Source organism: Hippopotamus amphibius, chromosome 1 (assembly GCF_030028045.1).
Source record: "Hippopotamus amphibius kiboko isolate mHipAmp2 chromosome 1, mHipAmp2.hap2, whole genome shotgun sequence".
In the NCBI taxonomy this organism is placed as follows: Eukaryota; Metazoa; Chordata; class Mammalia; order Artiodactyla; family Hippopotamidae; genus Hippopotamus; species Hippopotamus amphibius.
The window spans coordinates 88066016-88091333 of record NC_080186.1 but is presented as its reverse complement, the minus strand read 5'-3'; the positions used below and the strand labels follow the sequence as shown (position 1 = coordinate 88091333).

The window sequence follows — 25318 nt, the reverse complement described above, 5'->3', positions numbered from 1 at the left end:
TTCTTATTTTAAAAATTAGAACCTGTATCTATGGACAGATAATGTTAATTACTGGGATGAGACAGAGCTCAATGGAAATCAATAACAAAAGGCTGTCAAGTGTGGGGCTTAAAAATATATATTAGTAATTTATTATTTACAAAATATTACTAAAACAGATTACAAAAGCTATGACAACACACTCCACGTGGCAGGGATGAACAGAGAGCAGAGGAGTAACTCATAATTCTTACTAAGCAGTACTCTCCCAAAGTTAAAAAGAAAATAGATTTAAAGTTTCTAGTAGCCTTTTGGCAAAGCTACTGAAAATGTTTCTCCTGATAATCAGAAAAATAAGTTTTATTTAAAGGTGTTGTGTTGATCTGTGGAAAGTAAACACTGGAGCTTTCATCTCTTACTTAAAATCATGCAACTATATATAAAATTAGGTATTGGTTTATCTCTTAGTTCGAGTAGACTTTTCAGAGACTAATATTTCAAATTATCCCTTTATTTGGTGTCTTTGAGATTTTCTTATATTCCGGGGGAATACACCATAGTAAAATTAGATTGGGTAAAAAACAAAGTTTTCTTTTGTAAAGAGGAAAAATGGAGATTGTGAAAGAGAAGTCAGAAAGGAGAAACTGCAAAGTCCTACTTTAGCCGCAGGCAACTCTATTTTAGAAAGAAGTACATGTTTAAGTACAGAAATTTGGAAACATTCTCTAAAAACTACTGACATTTGCAAACCTGAAATTCATGGGAAGGCTTTGTGAAACTCAAGTGGTATGAATACCCCTGTTTGAAAGCCACTAGTTAAAGAATATTTTAAAGACTATTGTGTACAGAATTACTTGTATTAGGTGGTTATTAAAAAATGAAGCATACTGGGCTTCCCTGGTTGCACAGTGGTTAAGAATCCGCCTGCCAATGCAGGGGACATGGGTTCGAGACCTGGTCCGGGAAGATCCCACATGCCGTGGAGCAACTAAGCCTGTGAGCCACAACTATTGAGCCCATGTGCTGCAACGAGTGAAGCCCACGTGCCTAGAGCCCATGCTCTGCAACAAGAGAAGCCACCACAATGAGAAACCCTCGCACTGCAACGAAGAGTAGCCCCCACTCACCACGACTAGAGAAAGCCCACACATAGTAACAAAGACCCAACGCAGCCAAAAATAAATAAATAATAAAATAAATCTTAAAAGAAAAAGCATACTGAAATACAATTTCAGATATAGAAGTAGAGAGAAATACAATTTTGTTTGGGGAAAATAAATATCTTCTTCTAGGACTTAACAAAAATTTCTCTGCAGTAGTCCCACCTTTATTTTACCAAAGCTGAGACTCAACAGTATTGACACACCCAAGCCAAGATCAATCATAAACTCATCATGTACAGTGTTGACCTTAAATCTCTTGCTCCCAAACGCCCAATCTCTGTATTCCGACCTACCTCTTTAAAACTGCTGCACACCTCGTCAGGAGCAGCAATTATCATCCCCAATCTTAAGACCCCCAAGTTTATCACAACCAGTCCAACAACTATACTTAAAAGCATAGTTTTACTCTAAAATAGAAAGACATTGCATGTCTTATTTGTAATAGAAATGAACTTATAAAAGTTACTTCCTGAAAATACAAATAGCAAGCAATACTATCATCATCATCTTTAAAACAAATTGAACCCAAGTGTCCAAGGCCACAGAAATCACTGAGAATTGCAATCATGTACATAGAGTAATTTTTTTCACTATACAGTTTTATACAGACTAATTCTGCACTTTCTGAATGTTTTATAGTATTAGCCTCCAGATCTATATCTTGAACTACACTTTAATCATTACTGGATGAAGTCCAAGACAGAACTAACTCTGAATGAATTCCTTACTATAGTATAGTATGGCATATTTAGCTGTTACATAAAACTGGTTTGAGTCACAACCTCAATTACGTACAGGGAGCAGGAAATAACCTAAATGTGGAACAGGCTAAGTGTAAGATAACAGAGTGTAATGAAAAGCATTCTGTTCTAAAGGCAATTATTTTTTAATACTATAAGCCAAAAAAAAAAAAAAAATACTATAAGCTAAACAAAAACATACCTGGGGCTGATTTGATCAAATTTACTAGGGTTGAAATTTTGCAATTCTCATTGTTTAGCTTTCACAACACATTCAACAGATTCAAAATCAATATTTACCCAAGTGCCCACTAGAAAGAAGATACATATAATTAGAATGAGACAATGCTTATTAAATGTTATTGTTGACACAGCAAGTACATGTGTATACAGCTGTCATTAAATTCTACATGAGATTCCAGCAGTGATTCAAATTATACACAAATTACAGATCAAATATACATCCCTAACTCAATATATTATATCAAAGAGAAAAACACAATTTAGGTGAAAAGAATATTTTATTTCAATACTTTAATATTGAAATCAGCTATCATACATATTCACCAACTCTTACATTTCACTGTCCCTATCTATCTCAGAAGATAGTCAATGCGAGATTAACTGGACAAAGCATTCTCAGCAAATCTAGAATATTCTGTACTTCATCTCCAAATTTAAGTCAGGTCCTTTAATAAGTTACTTCTTATTCACTGTTCTGTAATATTCATGAAATGATTAGTGCAATACAACACTGAGGTATGATTTAAAAGGCAAATACCCTACAGATTTGGATTTGTCATCCCGATTCCTTGGCACTCAATAATGTAAGTGTCTTTAGAGGCATCTTCTTCATCTTCTGATTTCTTCACAGTAAATTTAGCCTGAAACCAGAAAAGTATTTAGTATATAAGTGATGTGAAGAGGGATAGAGGGAACAGCCCATAACTCTAGCTTAAATAGGCAGGTAGTTAATATCAAACTCATTTTATTGACAAAGCTAGAGATAAGAAAGATCAAATGACTCATGAGAAATTCAATAGCATAGATATAAAATGTTGTTCCAGAAGCATGGTCCTTGTTCAGAGGTATACATACTTGTGGAGTTTTGTCAGAATATATAGCCTGGACCCTCTCCATACCCACTGAATCAGACCCCACCCCCCCACCCCCCTACTCCCAGGAGGGCAACTTAAGCAAATATAAATTTTAAATCTCAATTGTTAATTTTAATGCACCTGCACTACCTACTTCCTAAAATTTTTCTACAACATAGCACTGAAGCATTTATACTTCTTTTATCTTGTCAAGTATCAAATTACCCTTTAATTTCCCTCAAATTTTCTTGCCAATTTAATTTCCTAAATACAGTATACTATTTAAAATATGTAGTTCAGAGCAGAAAGGTAGAAGGAGGTGACAATTAACATTTTTCTTCATCTTTATTGGGCTTAATATTGTATTTTTCACTTGTTAACTAATTCAAGTTTGGCTTTGAAACATTTGATCTCTATCACTTTATTGTGGAAACATGATTTTTTTTAAAAGCCAATGTATCCATCCTAAGAAAACTGAATTAAAATCAAAACAACTGGGTAGACCAAGAATCCGTGATAAAGAGATTTCAAGTATGCCTAAAGGGACTTCCCTGGTGGCCCAGGGGTAAACCTAAAATCTTAGGATTCTTTGAAATACAATTTAAAAACCACTACTCTGAGGTCCTGTTGAACTGTAATATTTACAAATTATTCCAGTTTCAGTATTACATGGCAGTGTGCTGACACAGTGAACACTGAAAATTACTGTGGAATGAATAAACACCGAATCTGAATTTTGAGCTAGATAGACAATTTATATAGTTATATATATATTTTTCAAATTACAAGCATTATATAAAAATGAAACACAGGCAACAATTATAGAAATCATTTCTAGCCTATATATAGAAACCTACTGAAAACTACAAAAAGTGTGAGTTGGAAGGAGCCCTAAGGGACTACAGCACAGTCTCTGACCTTACTGATGAATTATCTGCACTGAGACACAGAATGATAAAGCAGCTTGCCCCAAGTCACTGAGTTTAAAAACAACAAAGCTGGGAATACCCTGGTGGTCCAGTGGTTAGGACTCCGAGGTTTTACTACTGAGGGCCTGCGGTCCAATCCCTGGTCAGGGAACTAAGATCCCGCAAGCCACACAGCACGGCCAAAAATAAATAAATACATAAATTTTTTAAAAATTTAAAAAATGCAAGAAAGCTGAGCAAGAAACCAGAGCTAAAAATTCTAGCTCACGGCACTTTCCACTGTGTATTCACTTCAAATAACATGTGAGTGTCTACTATGTGCAAAGTACTGCAGAAAGAATGAATACAACCTTGTCCCTGCTATCAAGATCACAGTCTACACAGGGAGACAAACAGCAGTGACAAAATACAGCATAAGTAGAATAATAAAAAATACAATTTATCTTTTGACATGAAATATAATTTGCCTTCGCCTCCTATCAAGTCTTTTCCCACAATGTAACCAAAATCTATCTTTTTTTAATACTAATGCTACTGTCTTCTTTATTTATTTATTTATTTAATTTATTTATTGGCTGTGTTGGGTCTTCATTGCTGCACACGGGCTTTCTCTAGTTGTTGTGAATGGGGGCTACTCTTTGTTGTGGTGCGCAGGCTCCTCACTGTAGTGGCTTCTCTTGTTGTGGAGCACGGGCCCTAGGCACGTGGGCTTCAATAGTTGCGGCCCATGGGCTCAGTAGTTGTGGCTCATGGGCTCTAGAGCACAGGCTCAACAGTTGTGGCACACGGGCTTAGCTGCTCCGTGGCATGTGGAATCTTCCCAGGGCAGGGCTCGAACCCGTGTCCCCTGCATTGGCAGGCGGATTCTTTACCACTGCGCCACCTAGGAAGTCCTATTCTTTCTAATAATAAAAAAAGGGTACATATTAAGAATCATACAGTTAAAATGTTAGGAGGAGGGCAACAGTGGCTTTGTGCTGGGTACACCTCTTAATGCTTGGTACACCTAAATGATGCTTAATTTAAGCTCTTATTACTACTATACCTTATTTTTTATAACTTTTTAAAATGCTTAAGGTCAGCACCTTCTTTCATAAAATTCTTAGTTATAAATTTTATATTACTTTATAAAATTACATTATAGAGACTATGGCAAAATGGAAATACACCACACATTACTGGAAAAGGCAAGAAAAGAAGCTACATGCATTAACTGTTAAAAAAAAAAATACAAAGAGAGACAATTTTAAGAGAGGAGGAAAATACCTAAATGTCAAGAGTGGTTTTACTGGCAAGGGGGAATTAGGGATAGTTTTCCCCCTTTATTTTCTAAAATTTTCTATAAAGAAATTAGTTTCAAACAAAATATACATGTCATTTCTTTTAAGTTAAGAATCCGGTAGTAGCACAGACATATATATACTACCAACTGTAAAATAGTTAGTGGGAAGTTGATGTATAACAAAGGGAGTCCAATTCGAGGATGGAAGATGCCTTAGAGGACTGGGGCGGGGAGGGTGGGGGGGACTCGAGGGGGGGGAGTCAAGGAAGGGAGGGAATACGGGGATATGTGTATAAAAACAGATGATTGAACCTGGTGTACCCCCAAAAAAAATAATAAATAAAAAAAAAAGAGAAAAAAAAAAAAAAAGAATCCGGTAGTAAAGGTAGTAATATGAGCTTATTCAATGCTAAATCAGTTTTCACTAAAAATTATAGATCTAGGGAATCTTTTGCAGTCCAGTGGTTAGGACTCGGCGTATTCACTGCCGCAGCCCAGGTTAGATCCTGGTCAGGGAACTAAGATCTCGCAAACCAAATTAATTAATTTGGCAGTGTAGCCAAATTAAAAAAAAAATTAAACTCTACTCTCCTGAAGTTGGAAGGACTAGTAAATGTTAGAATTTCAGCAAACATTCTATTCTACCCCAATAAAATTACAAGAAAATAAAACATTTAAAATTTTATACAAATAATTTAACTTTATAGCCACCTACAAATACCCTGTCATTTGATTTTATAGTTCCCATTAAAACAACTTCACTCACTGTAAGGCAGTAACTACCACACATGAGCTTTGATGTACGCTCTCCTGGGTTTGCTCAAAGCTCAGTCCTGCCACCAAGAAACTATCTGATCTTGAGCAATTAATTTAATCCCTCTGCCTCAAATAGCCCCTAAAACGGTCATGCAGAATATGACGATTCAACTTCACTGTCAGGTGAGCTCAATGTCTGTCACACAGGAAGTATTCACTGAATGACAGCAATTACAATTACTATTCGGTTTTCTGTCTATTGAAATTTGACTCCAAACTGGCATTATAAAAATCAATTACTCTTTCTGGTGCAATACTCACCTTTGCTAGCTGTTCAGCAAAATGTATAGCCGTTTGGGTATGGAGTGTAACTGGTCCTGTTTTTATTCTGGAAATTCCACTGGCTAATGCCATGAAAATGATCAGCTATTAAAAAAAAGAACAGAGAAGAAAACTCTCACACATTTATTAATATTTAGGGTTAAAATTCTACTACTTTCCATTTGAAAATACTACTAGAAATCAAAATAGCTAAAAAAGAATTTCTATTTCTTTAGGTTTCCAAAACCTAAAGAAAACCTGTGTTACCAAAGATAGAAAACCTGTGTTACCAAAAGTCTGTGGTGTAGCACAGAAATGCTTAGTAACAGATCTCAGTACAGACTTTTTAAAATTAATGTTTAAGAATATAGAGTTGAAAGTTAATAAATTTAATCAGACCACTGTCTTTACAGTTGGTGTATATGATATGACATATATACAAGCTAGTATACATGCTATGACAAGTTTCTTTATAAGCTAGTATATATGATATGACAAGTTTCTTCCACACTCTAAAATTACAACATTTTAACAGGTAAAATCATACATTAATACAGAATTACTGGAGTGTAGAGTAGTAAGAAGGAAGAGACTAGAAATAAGGAAAGCTGTCTTAAGAAACTGGTCAAGAAATCTTGACAAGTACATTTCTAAACATAGACATCTGATTTGCGATTAAGGAGAAAAACTATGCTAAAAGGAAAATCTATCAAGACACACAAGATTGCATTTGGAAACATTCAGTACCATTTCTCAATGTGAGTAGATACATCTTAAGTCTGAGAGGTGTATGACATTTAAGTGGAGATGCTGACAGGCATAAGAGATACGATGAGCATGGCGTTCAGGAGAAAGGTCTGGGCTAGTGACAAATTTAGGAGCTGTCAGCATAACGGTACTGAAGTCACGAGACTGGACAAAATAATTGAGGGACTGAATACAGATAAACAAAAGAGATGTGAGCCTAAGCCCAAAATTTAGAAGCTGAGAAGAGGCAAACAACAACAATAAGAAATTAGCAAAGAGACTAGAATGTACGGCTAGTGAGACAGAAAAATAATAGTATTTCAGAAATCAAGTGAAGAAAGTATTTCAAGAAGAAAGGAGTGCTCAGTTGTGCCAAATGCTGTAGCCAGGTCAAGTATGATGAGAACTGAATTTGTGGTATATATAAATTCCAGAATAATACTTAAAAAAATGGTTTGAACTAGGACATACCAATCAGTACCTGAAAGTCAATGACTAAAATTTATATTCAATCTAATTGCCCACTATTTGAATCTAACAGGCTTGAAGGTTTTTATCCTAGAAGTGTCATTACCTGGTCTTGCAAATATTCATCCACAGCACCACCATGTCTAAGATTTGCTAATAGCATTTCAGCAGCTTCAATTCCAACTCTGTCTGCATTAACACCTACAACAGGCACAATGTAAAAAAACTAATTACTAAGAGGCAAAAAGTTTAATATATCCCAGTTAGCACTGGCATAACATGTTTATGCCTCTGAACTCACCCATTGCAACTTTTAGGATAAGATCTTCATGTATAATCTTCTGAGAGCTTAGCATATGCAAGTACTTTATTAAATGCCCCAGTGGAAGAAAAAAACAGGCTGCTTTGGCCCTGTTTATTAAGTACTAATTATAAAACCAGTTTATAACTAAGTTATGACCTTATAATACTACACCTTGATTTCAAAATTTTAAATTTGTAACTCATATATGTTACAATTAGTCTGCAGCCAATTTCATTAGAATTAAAGGATTTTTTTAAAAGTCAGATAATTTGCATCTAAGGAAGAGCAAATAAAGATTCTCAGATAAAGCATTTAAGATTTGAACAGGTATTGCCTTATTTATTTTTTTATTATTATTTTTTTAAGCTGCACCACAAGGCTTGCAGGATCTTACTTCCCTAACCAGAGATTGAACCCCCAGCAGTGAGAGCACTGAGTCCTAACCACTGGACCCCCAGGGAATTTCCCGGTATTACCTTAGTTTGAAAATAAGTCAGAATATTTATTCCCATGTTCTGCTTCCTGCTTCTCTACATATACCACAAATATTTGGTACAATGCTGAATACAAAATAAGTCCATAAGAAGCAGTGGAATGTCAAATGATTCTTTTTTTGTTCACTTTAAACTAAATGAACCCTTAGCTACAAATGAAAATATCTTTTGAAAAATAAGAATGTGGTAATTTTTTGCTTTTATATTCAGAAATTCATTTGACTATATACTTGCCTTGATAAAATTTCCCAGAAAAGTAGAAATCAAATTTTAACCATTTTTTCTTTATAGCAATTACTATAATAATATAATAAATTAAACTATCTTCACAACATCAATCAGTCAAATATTTACATGACTGAATGAAATGGTTTGGAACATGTATGAATCTTGACTTCTTGGGTAAACTACTTTGATTCTTCCATTTCTTCTTCTAGATGGAGATGGAGATGATAATACTTAAGTTGCAAAGTTGTTAAAACTAGAAATAATATCTATAAAGCTTCTATTACTAAAAGTGGTTCATAATAAGCTATTAATAAAAATAGTTAATTCTGAGTACCTACTGTGTGTACCATACTAAGTGATAGAAACTGGTTCCTTTGCTAAAGATACATGAAAAAATACTCATATATTAGAGTATTAGAGGATAAGTAAGTACTAAGCTCTATGGTGTAAACCACATATCCAATGAGAGTTCAGAAAAGGAAATTATAGGTTCTAGAATAATTTGAGAAGGTTTCGTGGAGCATGAAGGACTTAACTGAGTCCTTGAAGAATGGCTAAAATTTGCATGGAGGATGCGGAGAAGGAAGGAATTCCTGGCTTTGTAGTATTACAGAGCAAAAGACACACTATGGTTTTTCAAGCTTTCTTTGCCGAGTGGCAAAGTATTTCTCAGAGCCACTCACATTCCTTCCTACCCAGCTGTCTTGATAGTGAACAATGGTATGAATGGATCTACATCATTAACAGCTACTAACAGCGGTCTATGGCAAGTATTATAGTATTATATTCTAAACAAAAGAGCAAAATCCTAATTTCTCCTGAAAACATAAGGCTTTTCTGACAAATACTCTTCTGTTATTTTAAAGGTTTCTTAAACAAATTAAAATGAATATTCAATGATTTCTTCTAGATTATTAAAAGGACAAAACTATAAAATAGTTATCAGACTGAACAGAAAAAGCTAAAGGACTGATTACAGCATCAGAGAGATGCCATGAATTTCCACATATACTGAAGGAGGAAAAGAAAGCGCTCACTACAAGCTAGGCAGTTTCCATGTACAGGAAACAGGATTGATAAACCAGAGGTATAATTCATCTTAGCAGACTGATTTGTCCCATAGTAAAAACCACAACTAACTGAAAGATGAGTAATCAACGAATACACAGATATTCATCAATGTAAAGACAAAATACATTCTGTCCACACTACAATCATATAAGGTTGGAGGGATTCTTATACATAGATAATGATCTCATTTTTCAGATAAAGACAGCCCAGAGCCACCATGTAATATAATGGCAGACATAGGACCAAAACTTAAATCTTCTTGCTCTCAGTTTAGTGCTCTCTGTTATAATACACTGCCTCCATCCAAAACTGCAAGATTCTCTCAAACAAAACAAAACAAAACACACAAAACCTCACCTTTGCAACAGGATTAAAGAATGTTATAACTGGAAGGATTTCAGAGATTCTTCAGGCGAACTCTCTCACTCAATAGATAAGGAAACTAAGGTCAAAATAGTTTTAGTAACTGAGACAATGACTAGTTACAACTTACTACTTCTAATACATATGGTGGTATGGACAACCAGCCAATGTTGCTTCTGATAATAACACTTAAACATTAACATTCAGAGTCTAATAATTTTCTAGTCAATTTAAATCAGAAATAAAAAGGGGATCTGGATATTGGGAGCCATGATGTTCTCTGAGATCCTTAATATATAGACTACCTAGACTAAGAGAGTAGACTCCAAGGTTTTTGCATTTGCTAATGACATCTCCTTTGACTTAAGTGCCTGACAGGACACAAGGGCACGCACCAGAAGGAGCAGGGCAACCTCAGCAAGTATGCTGATCTATCTTTTATTCCCTCCTACCACTGTAAGGCTAAAAATAACTGAATAACTGTGCATTCTACATGTGTGTTGTCCAAAGACAACTTCAAAGTAAAAACTGTCTCATATAACAAAGTGGAAAAAAAAAAAGTTGATGGAATATCAGGAAAGAAAGTTTTTCAGGACTGGCAGTAAAGTTAATTTCAACTACTGTTGGTAACAGAGTAATGGTACCTTTACAATGTCAATGCAACATATTTAAAAGTATCATCTACTCAGACAAACTAACTCTACCTCCCCTATTCACAAGTTGTAAATGTTTCCAGTTACCCAAGCTAGAAATCTAGAAGGTCATTACACTGCCTCCCTCACCTCTCATATCCAGCTGATTGCCAAATTGTCTATTTACCCTCCTAAATACCCTTGTAATCAGTACTCATCTCTCCAGCCTCAGTCACTGCATTCCTTGGTGTAGGCCCTCACCATTTCTGATCTGAATTGCTGTAACAGACTCTAGCCTTCCTGCCTCAACTACGGTTTTCCTCTAATCCTCTACATAGCTATCAGATTTACTTTCCAAAGACCTGGAATTACATCCCTCCTTAAAATCTTTATATTTTCAGGATGAAACCCAAACTTCTTTATAAGGCTTATAAAGCCCTTCAAAATCTGTTGATTTCTCTAACCTCATTCTCTGCACCCCCAACCCAGATCCCGTATTCATCACATGCAGTTGTAGTTGTCCAAACACAGAACTACACTTTTATGTCAGCACTTTCTTTTCTCCTTCTTCCTTAGCTCTCACCTTTTTTTTTTTTTTTTTGGGGGGGGGGGGCCGCGATGCACAGCACGCAGGAGCTTTGTGCCCTGACCAGGGATCAAGCCCGTGCCGTTGGCAGTGGAAGCATGGAGTCTTAACCACTGGACCACCAGGGAAGTCCTAGCTCTCACTTCTCTATCTGGCTAACTTCTACTTATTTACAGAATCCACTGGAGTATCAAGGAATGGCACAAGACAGTTTTGCTCAAGGAGCTCCCCCAAAACTAGCTGTTCTTCTGTGTTCCTATGGTACCCTGGGGATAGAACAATCACAGCAGTGGTCTGTCTCCTCTGCCAGACTAAGCCAGGAGGCAGAAATGGTGGCTCTCACTTCTGAATCCTTCCTACACAGCACCTGGCACATCTTGGTACCCAATGATAATACAAACAAACTGAACTCACATTTCACCCAATGCCTGCCAAGCACTTATTACATGTAACATATGGGCGTCTAGTTTCTGCTTCATATTTTGCATTATCTTTGCCCTCTTAAGACTGTTAAAGATACTGCATGTAGAGGCTCACTATCCATGTTGATACCTCATTGCACCTAACAAGTAATGAGTATACACTAAATATATCTTTTTGATCACTATTTCTGAAATTTTATTATACCTTAGAGAGCTTGTTCAAATAGCTTCCTGGGTCCCATTCCCAAAGATTCTAATCTTTGATACATATGAGATGGGTCCCAAAATTGGTATTTCCAGTAAACTCCCAGATGATGCTGATAAGCTACTTATCCACCAGTTACACACTGAATAACAGAGTTTTAAACAGAATTCATTTATTTCTGGTCAACCAAAAATTTTGATTTTACCTGTTCTATTACATGGTTAGATGTGACACCCAACAAGTATCTAGATCTACCAACTGAGCAGACTAAAATTACCTGAATTTTTGTATTCAGCAGTAATAACGTGGTTGAATGGCACAGCAAGGGCAAGCATCTTTTAAAGATGCTACAAAATAGGGAGAAAGCAATCAACTACCACACAATGAGAAGTTCAACTAGAAGTTGCCTCAATGGGAAAAGTAACTATTTTAAATACTAACAAACAGATGCAGAAATGTATCTCCTCTCCCAAATATGTCAAATATTACAGAAATTTCCCTTTCACAAAAACATTATTTTGAAATCAACACCATAATAATTGATGCAGGGAAAAACCATCAACAGATGCTAAAATCACTGGATGAAAGTTGTACTGATATAGGATAATCAGATGGTCTCAAAGTATTATACCAGCATATTTATTAATTACAAAGGGAAAAGGCGGAATTCCCTGGCAGTCTAGTGGTTAGGACTCCACACGTCTACTGCAGGAGGCATGAGTTCAATCCCCGGTTGGGGAACTAAGATCCCGCATGCCATGTGGCATGGAAGGTAAGTAGGTAGGTAGGTAGGTAGAGGAAGGGAGAGGGGGGGAGGGGGGAGGAGAAAGGAGGGGAGGGGAGGGAGGGAGGGAAGGAAAGAAGGAAGGAAGGAAGGAAGGGAGGGAGGGAGGGAGGGAGGAAGGAAGGAATCTTTATAGCCAACAGACCTGGAGGACACCACCTTAGCCAAGTAATCAGTCAGCTTTACTGATAAAAGACTGACATTACACGCATCCTGATGTACAACAGAATATATACAAAATGACCTATGCAATATTCTTAGTAAAAATGTTTAACTTGAAAAATCTAATTATGAGATAATCAGACAAATCCAAATTGTGGAAAATCCTATGAGAAAATGGCCTAGACTTTTCAAAATGTAAATATCATGAAAGGAAGAAAAAAAGGTGAATAGATTATTTTGTGGTTAAAAAAAGAAAGGAAGAAACTAAGCAGACACAACTAAATGCTGTGTGTGCTCAAAAACAAAAAACCCCACATTGCTCTAAAGAATATTTTGGAGGCAACTGGTTATGTCTGAACATAATAGATTCTTTGTGTATAAAAATGGTAATGTGATTATGCAGGTATTATTCTTTGGATGTATATGCTGCAGTATTCAGGGGTGAGACTTGGTACCTGCAACTTACACAGAGATGGTCGAGAAACACATACAACATGTAGCTAAATGTTCATGACCAGTGAATCTAGGAAAACAGTGTATGGCTATTCATGAATCATTCAACTTTTCTGTAAGTTTGAAAATTTTCAGAGAATAAAGTTGGGGGAAAGACTGAAAATTTAATTGACTCTAAAATAGAATCAGTTAACCATATCCTTTTAAACTTGTCATCCATCATTCTATAACATTCTAATCCTGACAGATAAAGAAGTTCACACTAGCACTGGAAACAGTGGACCCCCTTCATTTATCGATACCTCGTTTACCAAGTGATGATCCAGCAAACAAACAGCCAGTGGATGTCTCAGCAATAATGCTATACGGGGGGGAGAAATGTATTACTATCTATGCTACAAATATTCCAAAATTACATGCAAATACAACACAGGAGAAAAGCATTAATTAATATGCAGAATTAGATCTGGTTAGTATACTGCAAAAGTGAAACTCTTCATACAGAGAGCAGCGTGATTAGCATTCTCCATCTTCATCAGGGTATTAGTATCTTTCAGCACCTCTGACAAGAAGTCACTTTAGATTCTAATCCACTCCCAGATAAGGAATGGCCCTCCCAGAAGTCATGTCATCAGTACTAAGTGGTACCATCTCAGAGGCATACTGTACTGATTATCTTAAATGAAAAGGTCTTTTACAGAGATGTTTGGTTTTGTTTTATAGTTTTTAGATAGTATTATCATATGAAGAAAATGCATTTACTTTAAACGCTTTAATACAAACTCTGAAAATGAGAGCTTAAAATTTAAATACAAAAAATATTTTTATTCTTCAAAAATATTAATTACAGCATTTTTATAACACTTAAATCAGTAACTCCTAAATGGGTTAATATACTATATTTCTTTTCTAAGTAGATCTTTGCCATGTCTAATATCTACTTGTAAACTGATATCACATTTGAGATATAGAAAAGCAACTGGAAATTATTTCTCTTAGGATCATCTTCAAAGGCTAACTTCTGATTAGCTTAAACATTTAAGTTCACTACATAAACGAAAAGGCTCTTATAATGTAATAAAAGGTAAACCATCCTCACAAAAAAATTCAGAATAAAATAATCATCATAATTCATCATACTGTTGTCTTAGGTAGGAATGCCCTTAAAAAATATATCTTCTTAAAACTACAAATTAAAAAAAAAAAAAAAAAAAGACAAATCTTTTACTAAAATAGGATAATTATTTCAGGGCTCTCTCAACCAATGTCCAGGAAAAAGTTTATTGTCTCACATTATTCCATTTCCATTGCCAAAAGCTTGGTCTTGAGGTTCCTGAACAGGCTGGATGTTAACATACAGATCCCTAATCTCCTTTCTGATGCATCTTACAGCTGCAGCTGCCATATCTTTTGCTACCTATTTTGGCAAGACAAAAAAATAGAATAAAATTAATGATTATTTTGACAATTGCTTTCAAGCCAAAAAGACATATAATTAATAACTTTTACACACAACATATAAAAACAATTTTCAAGAGTAAAGAGCACAGAATTTTAAGGAAAATTTTTAATGATTTAAAAATTAAGTTCTTTCAATAATTTCAAAATTTAGATGATATAATACTTATCAAGACATATACTCTTCTAAGATCATCTAGACAACTTTTATTTTTTTGTACTTTATTTTATTTTTTTAAATTTTTATTGGAGTATAGTTGATTTACAATGTTGTGTTAGTTTCAGGCATACAGTAAAGTGAATCAGACGACTTACTTTAAATGGCAAAACACCGGCAACAAAAGCTCTTCCATATATCTTAGTCACAGAACCACGGTCAGTTAAATTTATTGGGTTCAACTGTTTAACTGGTGACATTCGGACAATCACTTCACCACCCCCTTTTGGGTAGTAGCCCCTATGAAAAGTATGATAAATACTCACATAAACTGATTGCATGACAAAAATAAAGCTCAATATTTATAATAAAATAACTTGTGAGTAATCTCCAACTATATAATTCATGTTTGAAACTTCCAAATGTTTTAGGTGTGTGCTGTCCAATATGGTAGACTCAAGCTACATGTGACTATTTAAATTTATTTATTTACTCATTTATTTATTTATTTATTTATTTAGGCCACACAGCTTGCAGGATCTTAGTTCCCTGACCAGGGATTGAACTCCCCACACTGCTGGCAGTGAAAGTTCAGAGTCCTAACCACTGGACTGCCAGGGAATTCCCTATCTAAATTTAGTACAATTTAAAACTCAGCTCCCTAGTCCTACTAGGCACGTTTCAAGTGCTCAATAGTCATATGTAGCAAGTGACTACCACCCTGGACAGATAGGGAACCCCTTCCTCAGTGCAAAAAGTTCTATTCAACAGTGCTGTTTTAGAATATAAGCTACTTGATGGTAGTAGGAGCTTGGCCTACTTTGTTCTTGCTACATTCCAGTGCCTAAAACAATGTCTGGCACATAGTAGGTGTTGAATAAATATATGATGAATATTTAGTAGCTGAACCATTCATAAAATTTTAACTCAAATATTTAGTGTCATTTATTCTACAGATGCTGAGAACACACAGATGAGAATGACAAAGCTCCTATCCACAAAGAACTCCCCATCTGGTAAGATGGGGCTCCACACATAACCTATTAGAACACAAGTCAGCCTGTAAGGAGGACTACAATAGAGGTGAAGATATGAATTCCAATTGAGGCACAATCACTGACAATTTACACAAGAAATTACAAGTTTCACTTTCAAAAAATATAGGATTTCCAATGTTTAGCAGAGCAGGGGAAGAAAAACATGAACAAAGGCAGGGAAGTCTGAAGGCACACAGTATGTTCAGGGAATGGCAACAATCATGTAGTCAGAATATACGGTATGTTGAAAGGAGGGGAGGGAGAATAAAGCTAGAAAGGTAAATTGGAATAAGACTGCAAAGCACTTCAATGCCACACCAAGAAATATGGCCTTGTTATTATGTGGCAGAAGGCAAGCCTTACAGAGAAATAACCTGAATGCCCAATATGTCTCTTAGGAAAATAATTCTGGTTGCACTGTGAAAAAGAATCCCCTTAACGACCCTGCAGTGCCCACTCCAGTAGTCTGCACACAGTGAGCATTCAGTCTGTGCCAAGCATGGATAACTCCAGATATGAAGGTGCCTCAATGCAGTAATTCCCTTGAAAATATTTCTCCCAAGAAACAAGAGAACACTGAACATCGTATACAGTTGCTTTCAAGTCCCCATGCCCCTGCTGCTTATTGTTTTAAAAACTCAAAATACTGTTATTTCCTACAAGAAATGTAATGTATTAAGTGGGTTACAGAATGACAGTTCCCCAAGATCTAACTTTTCCACTATTTTTAGCACAAGTAGAGGGGTCAAAGCATCAAGAAATAAGTAACTTACCTCATTTTAATGTCACAATTAAATGTGAAACCAAATTTTTCAACAATTGGCTTGAAAACCTGAAAAATCAGTTTATTGTTACTTTATTCAGCAATATTCACTGATTCAACAAGTATATTTAGTAAACAAAAGTGCTTTGCACTGAGGTAGTAATGAGGCACTATAGACAAAAAAAAATGTGTAGGCTAGTTTGTTATTTTTCAAATGAAATAACTGACATGTAGCTAAAATTAAAAGTTTAACATTTAATTAATCAGAGCTGTGCAAGTCTATCTAATGAAAAAAAAAATCAGAACTCAGGATACCTGATCTTAGAGATTTTTTACTCCAGAGGCCAGTATTTCCTAGCCTTCTCAATATAATGTACGGTAAGAAATTAGGGGGTGTTGAATAGGATTCTATTGTGTTCTCAATGTTTTTTATATCACTGATCTCTCACTGCATATACAATGTACTGCCCTTTTTTTTCCCATTTAACATTCTAAACAAAGGCATTTTACCAGCATCATAAAATTCCTCCTAAAAAATTTGAACTACATGGCATTTTAGCATAATTTACCAAACCATTCTCCAAGTTTTCATTATTATATAATTATATACATTATATAACAATAATTATAGCATATAATGCTCTGCTCCAATGCCTTTAACATTATCTTTTGCTGCATTTTACAATATGTAACTAGGGTCATTTTCTTGAAGTGGAATTATCAAGAGATTAACTTTCATTATACATCTTATCAAACTGAATTTTAGAAGACTGTACCACCTATTAAAATTGCAAAAAAATTTTAACTGCAACCTGAGAACATCAAGTGTTGGGATGGATGAAGAAGAGCTGTAACTCTCCTACAGTGCTGGTGAAAATGAAAAACAATGCAGCCACGCTGGCTGCCAGAACAATTTGGCAGTTTCTCATAAAGCTGGACATAAACTCACTATTGCAACTGAGCAACCCACCTCTAGGTATTTATGCAAGAGAAATAAAAACTTAAGTTCAGACAAAAACCTGTACATGTTTATAGTGGCTTTACTCATAATTGCCAAAAACTGGAAACAGTCCAAATGCCCTTCAACTGATGAATGGATAAACAACCCGGCACTGATAAACAAACATCCATATAATAGAATACTATTTAGCTTTATTGTTAAGCAACATGAATGACTCTCGGATGTATTTTTTGAAATTTATTTTATCGTAGTTGATTTACAATGTTGTGTTAATTTCTACTACATAGCGAAGTGACTCAGTTACACATACATATATGCACTCTTTTTCATATTCTTTTCCATTATGGTCTATCACAGAATATTGGATACAGTTCCCTGTGCTATGCAGTAGGACCTTATTGTTTATCCATTCTATATACAGCAGTTTGTATCTGCTAATCACAAACTCCCAATCCATCCCTATCCCTCCCACCTCCCCCTAATCACATGTATTTTTTTTTTGCATTTAAATAGTACATTTACTATGAAAGTAACTTCCTCAATCAATGTCCATAATATAGATGCACTTTCACAATCCAATATACAATTCAAAAAATTTTACAGCCCAATAGTAAATATAAGTTTCCTATTTGAATGAAGTCTAAAATATACAAGTCAGGGCCCTGACCACACAAAAGGATAATATTCAAAGAAAGCTCGCAGTTCAGAATCATCCTACTGTTTTTGGATCCTCAGCAATTTTTTGTAGTAACTGGATTTAACAGTATAATTCTAACGAACAAGTTAAATCAGGGATCTCTAAATTTTGGAATCCCAGTATTAATCAACTACAAATAAGTATTAGCCCATATCTATCACCAATGACTGAGATGTCTCTTTCTAATGAATTGATCATTACATTTCCAAAGTTCTGAAATGGCCAATAGACCACAGAAAGAGACTTCTTTAGGCTCCTGCTTGAAACCAACAGCTTCAGCAAACTGCTGGCCTTGATTCAGAGCCAATAATCACATGTATTATAAGTGAAAAAAACAGACTCAAAAGGCTATGTACAGTATTATTCCTTTACATGACATTCTGAAAAAAGGCAGAACTATGGGAGAAAACAGATCACTGACTGCCAGAGGCAGAGGGGTGGGATTGACTACAAAGAGAGAGAAGGGAATTTTTCACAGTAATTCTCTACATTTGATTGTGTGGCTGGTTCACAATCATACATCAGAAATCACAGAACTGTACATGAAAAAGGGTGAATTTTAGCATCAATAACTATACCTCAATAAATGCGGAGAAAAAAAAGATACCACTTTTCTCTCCCACTGGTTGTATAAGCACACAAATACTGACTTTTATCATTCTAAAAATTTATAGTTAGAACATGGTATTTAATTATTTTTTGAAATTTTATTTTATTGTGGTAAGAACATTTAACATGAGATTTACCCTCCTAACACATTTTTAAGAGTACAACACAATATTGCTGACTATAGTTACAATGTGTGTAACAGCTCTCTAGAGCTCATTCATCTTACTTAACTGAAAATTTATGCCTGTTGATTATTAACTCCTCAGTTTTCCCCCTCCCCTAAACACCATTCCATTCTTTGATTCCATGAATTTGACTACTTTAGATATCTTATTTAAGTGGAATCATGCCAGTACTGTTTTTACGTGACTGGCTCATTTCACTTAGCACAATGTCCAACTGTGTTATCACATATTCTAGAATTTCTTTTTTTTTTTTTAAGGCTAAACAGTAATCCATTGTATGTGTATACCACATTTTCTTTATCCTTTCATCCATCAACAAACATTTTGGTTGTTTCCACATCTTGGCTATTATGAATAGTATTGCAATGAACATGGGAATGCTAATATCCCTTAGAGATCCTGATTTCAACTCTTTTGGTAATACCTAGAAGTGGGATTGCTGGATTATTTGGTAGTTTTATTTTTAATTTTTTGAGGAACCTCCATATTATTTTCCATAGTAGTTGTACCATTTTGCATTCCGATCAACACTGTGCAAGAGTTCCAATTTCTCCACATCCTCACCAATCCTGTCAAACATAGTATTTAATTCTTATTTTTAAGTTTTTCTTCCAAGTCATAATCCCTGTATTCAGAAAATAAGACTTATATGATAAACAACATAATATATATATTATATTAATATATAAAATAATTGAGGCTTTTAAAGAATTCACTATGAGCACTGTTCTAAAATACAACACACAATCTAAAATAATTATCCTCTCCCACAATAGAACCAGACACCATTAAGAAATAAACACGTACGTACACAAAAACACTCAGGATATACTTAAAGAATGGAGGTTCAGAAGACTATATGAGATCATCTTAGATTATCAATAGCAACAAAAGCCCTTACCATGGCTGTGTAATCAATTTGTGGTGCCATTTCAGCGTTGGTTCCACCTTTCAAGCGAAGTTCTGATGGAGAAGCAGCAAAGAGAACACAGGGCATTGAGACCTGCATCAAGAGGCATACACTCCTAAAGAGAAGGCAGAACAGGCTTAGTCGCATTTTCTTTTTAAAGTTTCAAAAAAGAGACATTACTACATATCACCACTAGCAGAAGCACAGGCAACTGAGAAGGCAGGTACATGCCCTCAAGTTTAAAGTTAAAAAACACTCCGGTAACTGAATGATAACATCCTGAATCTTAAAGAAAGATTAGTATTTCACAGTAGAAGGAACTGGCCTTAAATGATAAGCAAATCTGGGTTTGAATCCAATGCTAAATACATTAGCTGTGTCATCTTAGAAAAGTTCTAACACTTTTCTTTATATTACAAAGAAGTTAAAAAAAAATAAAAGCACCTTTACAATGTTTTTATAAAAGGATTCTTAAAGTAACAGTTTATGAAAATGCATTCAAAACTGTCAATGTCTAGAAATATTCTAATGATTGTATCAGTCTCCACCATGCATAAGGCATTGTTCTAGATATTAAGATACAGTTCCTACCATCATGGCCTTTGTGATATGATAGAGTAATATTTTACATAGACTGATAGCCAAACATTTTACATGGAAAAAACTTTTAAGGAGCTAATCCTTGCCATAACTCACCTCTGTTTGGTCCTTCTAGTCAAATAATGTGAGAAATCACAAGAAATAATTACAGAATATGTAGCATTTTATGAAACTAAACAGTCAGACTTCCTAAATGAGCTGTTATCTCCCTTCTCCAAAGTCAAGGGAAAACAATCATAGGAATACAAAGACTGTAGTTTGAAAGGGAGTGCAACATAGCCTCTACATACCAAAGACAGCCTTTGCTTAACTTTCTTACAGCAATGATGCATCTGTACTGAATTAGACAGTTTTTGTCACTGATAATGCATTTCATTAATTCAGTAAATATTTATTGACTGTAAAATGTGTCAGGCATTGTAAGAGAAAATGTATGCAACATAATCCCTGTTTTCAGGAGCAGAACCTAGGAGCAAGTGAAAAAGATTTGGAAATGTTCAGTTTATTATCAAATCATAATTTTTTGAAACAGACATTTCTGAAACAAACTGGCATCAGGGTTACAGTCCTATTTCTTACTTTATCAAATTTCCTAGTAAATGGATGGGTTTTTGGTAAAAGAACGCTGCTTACAATAGCAATCAGCCAATAAGACGGAAAACACAAAAATTACTCTCCATAGTTTATCAATAAAAGGAAGGATTCTTGGAAAGGGATAAAGGCTCAATTTAATTGTTAAATATCCATTTTTCAATGGACAGAAAAAGCCAAGATCATATATAAAAATTTCTAAATAGGGTTGTATAAGTATCTATTTAAAGACAACAAAAATACTTAGACTAAAAGTAGACTATGGTTCATAATCAGCTGCAAGCCAAGAACTAAACACGCTACACTACAAAGACTACTTCACTATAGAGCATGAAACTACAGCTGTTTTCAGATATTCATTTCTTAAGTAATAAAAACTAAAGAAACAAACGTGCTATACTATATATACGAGAAAATTCTAGATAGCAATAGCTACAATTAATAAGCAACTAGGTATTTGAACCTTTACACAGTCTCTAACCCTAAAAGGTAAGTGTTTTATCTCCATCTTAAAAGTGAAGAAACTAAAAGTTCAAAAAGGTTAAGCAACTTGTCCAGTAAGTGGTAGCACCCGTATTTGCATGCAGGTCTAATTCCAAAACCCATACTTAAATGGAATATAAGTGACACATACCCTGCTGTCTTGGTATCTGCTGTGTGGATTCCACCTTTGATCTTCTCTGGTGTAAACATTATTTCTGTTGAGCCGATTTCTGCCCCCTCCAGTTGCCCATCACACAAATCTCGAATCATTTCCAGTCCAGATAAATGTTGAGGCCTTCAGGTCATAATACTGCATCAAAACGTGTGCATTCAGACTGCCTATATCCCCACTTTTTATGACACATTTATAAAACTGCAATGGCAAGAAACCACACTAAGTGCCAGAGCTTCTTTTTGGCTTTTTATGCACGTAGACTACCTGCTGGTAGGCATCATTTTAAGAGTTCCTTCCAGACCAGTTACTTCAGCTATAAATACATATGCTGAGAATATTGTTGCAAATTAGAAGTATGCAAAAGAGGAAAACTAATAAAACTACCTGAGTGCCACCAGTCTCACTTGCACTTCATTGAATAATCTATGGTACCTGTTATGGCCTGAATTATGTTCCTCTAAAATTCATATGTTGGAGTACCTCACAACATGATTGTAGTTGGAAACAGGGCCTTTGAAGAGATGATTAAGTTAAAAGAGGCAGTGAGAGTGAGCCCTAACCCACTCTCACTGGTGTTCTTACCAAAAGAGAAGATTAAGACACACCAGAAGATTAAGACACTCTGTGCACATGCACAGAGCAGTGAGCATGGGAAGAGGAGCAAAGGGTGGTCATGCTCAAAGCCAAGGAGAGAGGCCTGGAACAGGCCTTATGGGCCTCAGAGGAAACCAACCCTACCAGCACCTTGATCTTGGACTTCCAGCCTCCAGAACTGTACAAAAACCAATTTCTGTTGTTTAGGCCACCTATTGGTGAAATGGCTTACTGCAAACTACTGCTGTAACAGAGAATTACTGTTCATACATATTAGTAATTACCTTTTAATAATTTCAACATGGAGTGTGGATAAAAGACTAAGAGACCCATTAGAGTGAAATATATACAAAATACAAGTGCAAGGAATCAATTTGGCTTCACCCTGGGTCCTCTTCTAACAGGTGCATATACCTGACACTTAAACTAGTGGCACGCCTATTTTCCCAGACAGAAGAAACAAGGTCAACCGTTAACGTTTTTCCTTCTCCACAACTGATAATCCTGGTCATGTTCACAGTTTCCTAGAGGTCTGAATGAAAGCTGGAATAACACATCTCGGGGTCCTTATGAGACTAAAACGTGCGGCAGCAGAAAATGCACTGGTTAAAAAGTGGAGTTTTCTCTGGCCCCAGAGGCTGCTCTGCCCTGATCTACCTTGCCCGCTGCTACGAGCTCTCCGGGTACTCGGAATGCCCGACGAGGTGGGGAAACAGTTTAAAAAATAACTCATTAGCAAACGAGACAAGTCTAGTCAAACAGAGAAAACATGGGCCTATTTTCTGAACTTTTCCCTTGAAGCTCTCAAGAGTGCTCAAGCCCGGCTACGGCTAACCGCTCAGGCCGGAGCACCGGCCCCCGGCCCCCGAGGCCCAGCTGCAGAGTCCTCAACCCTGGGGCCGGGATCTTCTCAGCATCACCGCCGGACTCCACACTCCTTGCCCTACAACCCGCAACCCACCCCGCAATAGCTTGTCCCCCGCCCCCACCCCATCCGCAGGCCGGCGCCTGCCCCCCGCCCCCGCAGACGTAAGCCCTGTTCCCCGCCCCGTCCGCAGCCCGACGCCTGTACCACGACCCGCATCCCACCCCGCAATGGCCTGTCCCCCACCCTCCCCCCGTCCCCAACCCGGCGCCTGCCTCCCACCCTGCAGACCCAAGCCCGGTCCCCCGCCCTTCCCCCCGTCCCCAGTCCCGCGCCCGCTCCCCACCCTGCAGTCCGGCGGCCCGGCTCCCCAGCGCCCAGATTTACCTCAGGCCCGGCGTGCTGCGCCCGGCGCGGATCTTCTGCACCCGCAAGGGGAGGCCAAGCAGACAGCTCAGGGCCGTTGACACCCTCAGGATCTGCCCGCCCTGATGCGGGGAGAAGAGAGAGAACATCAGACGCGCAGGCTCTGCGCCGCAGCCCGGGCGGCAGCCGCGACCCGCCAGGCCTCGGGCTCGGCACTCACCCCTTCCATGATGCCGCCGTCCACCTCCACCCGCGGGCCCGCCATGGAGGGCGTCCTGGGGCCTGGCCAACCGCGACGCAGCCTCGGCCCGAGCGGGAGGAAGAGGAGACGCGGGCTCCTGCCCCGCAGCTCCGGGGGCTCGGTCCTCGTTCGGGGCCGCGGAGCTCTGCGGAAAGGCGAAGGATGCGCCGGCCCCGGGAACGCCCGACGGGAACGCGGACGCTCGGCGCGCAGCGGCCGGGCTCGGCCGGCTCACAGCCAGTGCGCGTGCGCGCCGCGCTTAAAGAGGCAGCGCCCAGAAGATTCCGGCAAAATGAAAGCTCTGCAGCAGCAGGGGTGCGGCCCACGAGGTGCCCTGGGGCACTGTCGGAAACGTGTTCCTGGAAGACTTGCACCCTGAACACAGCAAAACGCGCAGATTGCCGAAGGCCTCCCTTTCAACTGTAGTCGGATCCTCCACTGGTCTCGCAGGCTTATGCAAACGTGTGTTTATCTGTTTTCTGCGGGATCCTGCCGTACCCAGAACTGGAGAGTCTTAGAGCCGAAGATGTAGGAAAGGTCCCTGCAATGCACCGGCCACCTTCTCTCCGGGCGGGTTTGCCTTCTCTGCAGCCTGTCTCTTGAAATGTGTGTCCCTGATGCATTGATGATACCCATAAGCCTCTCGTTCTTCGCCTGTTGGGGATGAGTGGAAAAGGACAGAATCAGAATCAGTAATATAACGCTCAAAAAAGCCAAAGTTATGCCACCTTGTCCGAGAATGAGTGCAAGTTCATGACTGCAATGAACAGTGCAGCTAACGTAATTCACCTCCGACCAAGGTAGAAACGACAACCGGCTTCTTGATTCCGCCTGTGGTTCAATTCCTATGTTAATTGAGTACCAATCATATGCAAGCCTCTAGGTAAGCAAAGAAGAGTAAGGTATTTTCTGCTTGGAAGTTATTGGAAGTGTATATTAGAGACTGAGAAGTAATCAATTATAATGTCATTCTTAATGATAATAATGTACTGTACTTAATTTACAGTTAAGTAAAGAGGGAGCAGCAATTAGAATATGATAAATCATAAAAATAATAACCAACATTTATTGAGCACTTAGCCATTACATGCATTCACAACCTGATGAAGTACTGTTTTTACTCTGATTTACAGCTGCTTGTGTGAAACAATTTGCTACAAGGTTAACTAGAATACTGAGATATGAACCAAGGTGATCTGATGTGAACACAATTGTCTCCTAATCCCAATGTTCTACCACTTTTGTAACAGAGAAAGCACTGGGAATGCATATACTTTACCCAATCTGTGATACCGAAACCAGACAAAGATGACATGGAGAAGAAAAATTATAGGCCAACTTTATAAATTTAGATGCTCCAGGATCAATCAATATATTAACAAATAAATCCAACAATGTTTATAAAATACTACACATTATGACCAAATTGGGGTTGAATAT

General features: G+C 37.2%; 1 protein-coding gene and 1 non-coding gene across 5 annotated transcripts; both read right to left on the bottom strand.

Moving 5' to 3' along the window:
- Nucleotides 1-2384: 2384 nt before the first annotated feature.
- Nucleotides 2385-24100, bottom strand: RTCA (RNA 3'-terminal phosphate cyclase). Of its 4 annotated transcripts, none has more exons than XM_057737999.1 (11): nucleotides 23858-24100; nucleotides 23659-23759; nucleotides 21789-21932; nucleotides 19955-20078; nucleotides 16612-16670; nucleotides 14960-15101; nucleotides 14479-14603; nucleotides 13489-13547; nucleotides 7589-7683; nucleotides 6268-6372; nucleotides 2385-2766 (listed from the first exon to the last, which is right to left on the bottom strand). In XM_057737999.1, the coding sequence occupies exons 1-11, from the start codon at nucleotides 23900-23902 to the stop codon at nucleotides 2665-2667; spliced, it is 1101 nt and encodes a 366-aa protein (XP_057593982.1). In that variant the 5' UTR covers nucleotides 23903-24100; the 3' UTR covers nucleotides 2385-2664. The 4 variants fall into 4 exon arrangements, with proteins under 4 accessions (XP_057593982.1, XP_057595668.1, XP_057594851.1 ...); XM_057739685.1 differs by having other exon boundaries at nucleotides 21789-21947; nucleotides 23858-23883; XM_057738868.1 differs by lacking the exon at nucleotides 21789-21932.
- On the bottom strand, nucleotides 18430-18566 carry LOC130843262 (small nucleolar RNA SNORA2/SNORA34 family). The gene has a single exon (XR_009050869.1). It is a non-coding gene; the product is annotated as a small nucleolar RNA SNORA2/SNORA34 family (small nucleolar RNA).
- Nucleotides 24101-25318: the final 1218 nt, after the last annotated feature.

Bases quoted from the DNA above. Each gene is read 5' to 3' on its own strand.
- RTCA (XM_057737999.1), bottom strand. From the start codon at position 23,902: ATGGCGGGCCCGCGGGTGGAGGTGGACGGCGGCATCATGGAAGGG. The intron at 14,604-14,959 runs GTAAGTCGTCTG...TTGCCAAAATAG, and splicing joins CCGGTGTTTTGCCATTTAAA to GTAGCAAAAGATATGGCAGC. The intron at 7,684-13,488 runs GTATCGATAAAT...TGCCTGTTGTAG, and splicing joins ATCATCACTTGGTAAACGAG to GTGTTAATGCAGACAGAGTT.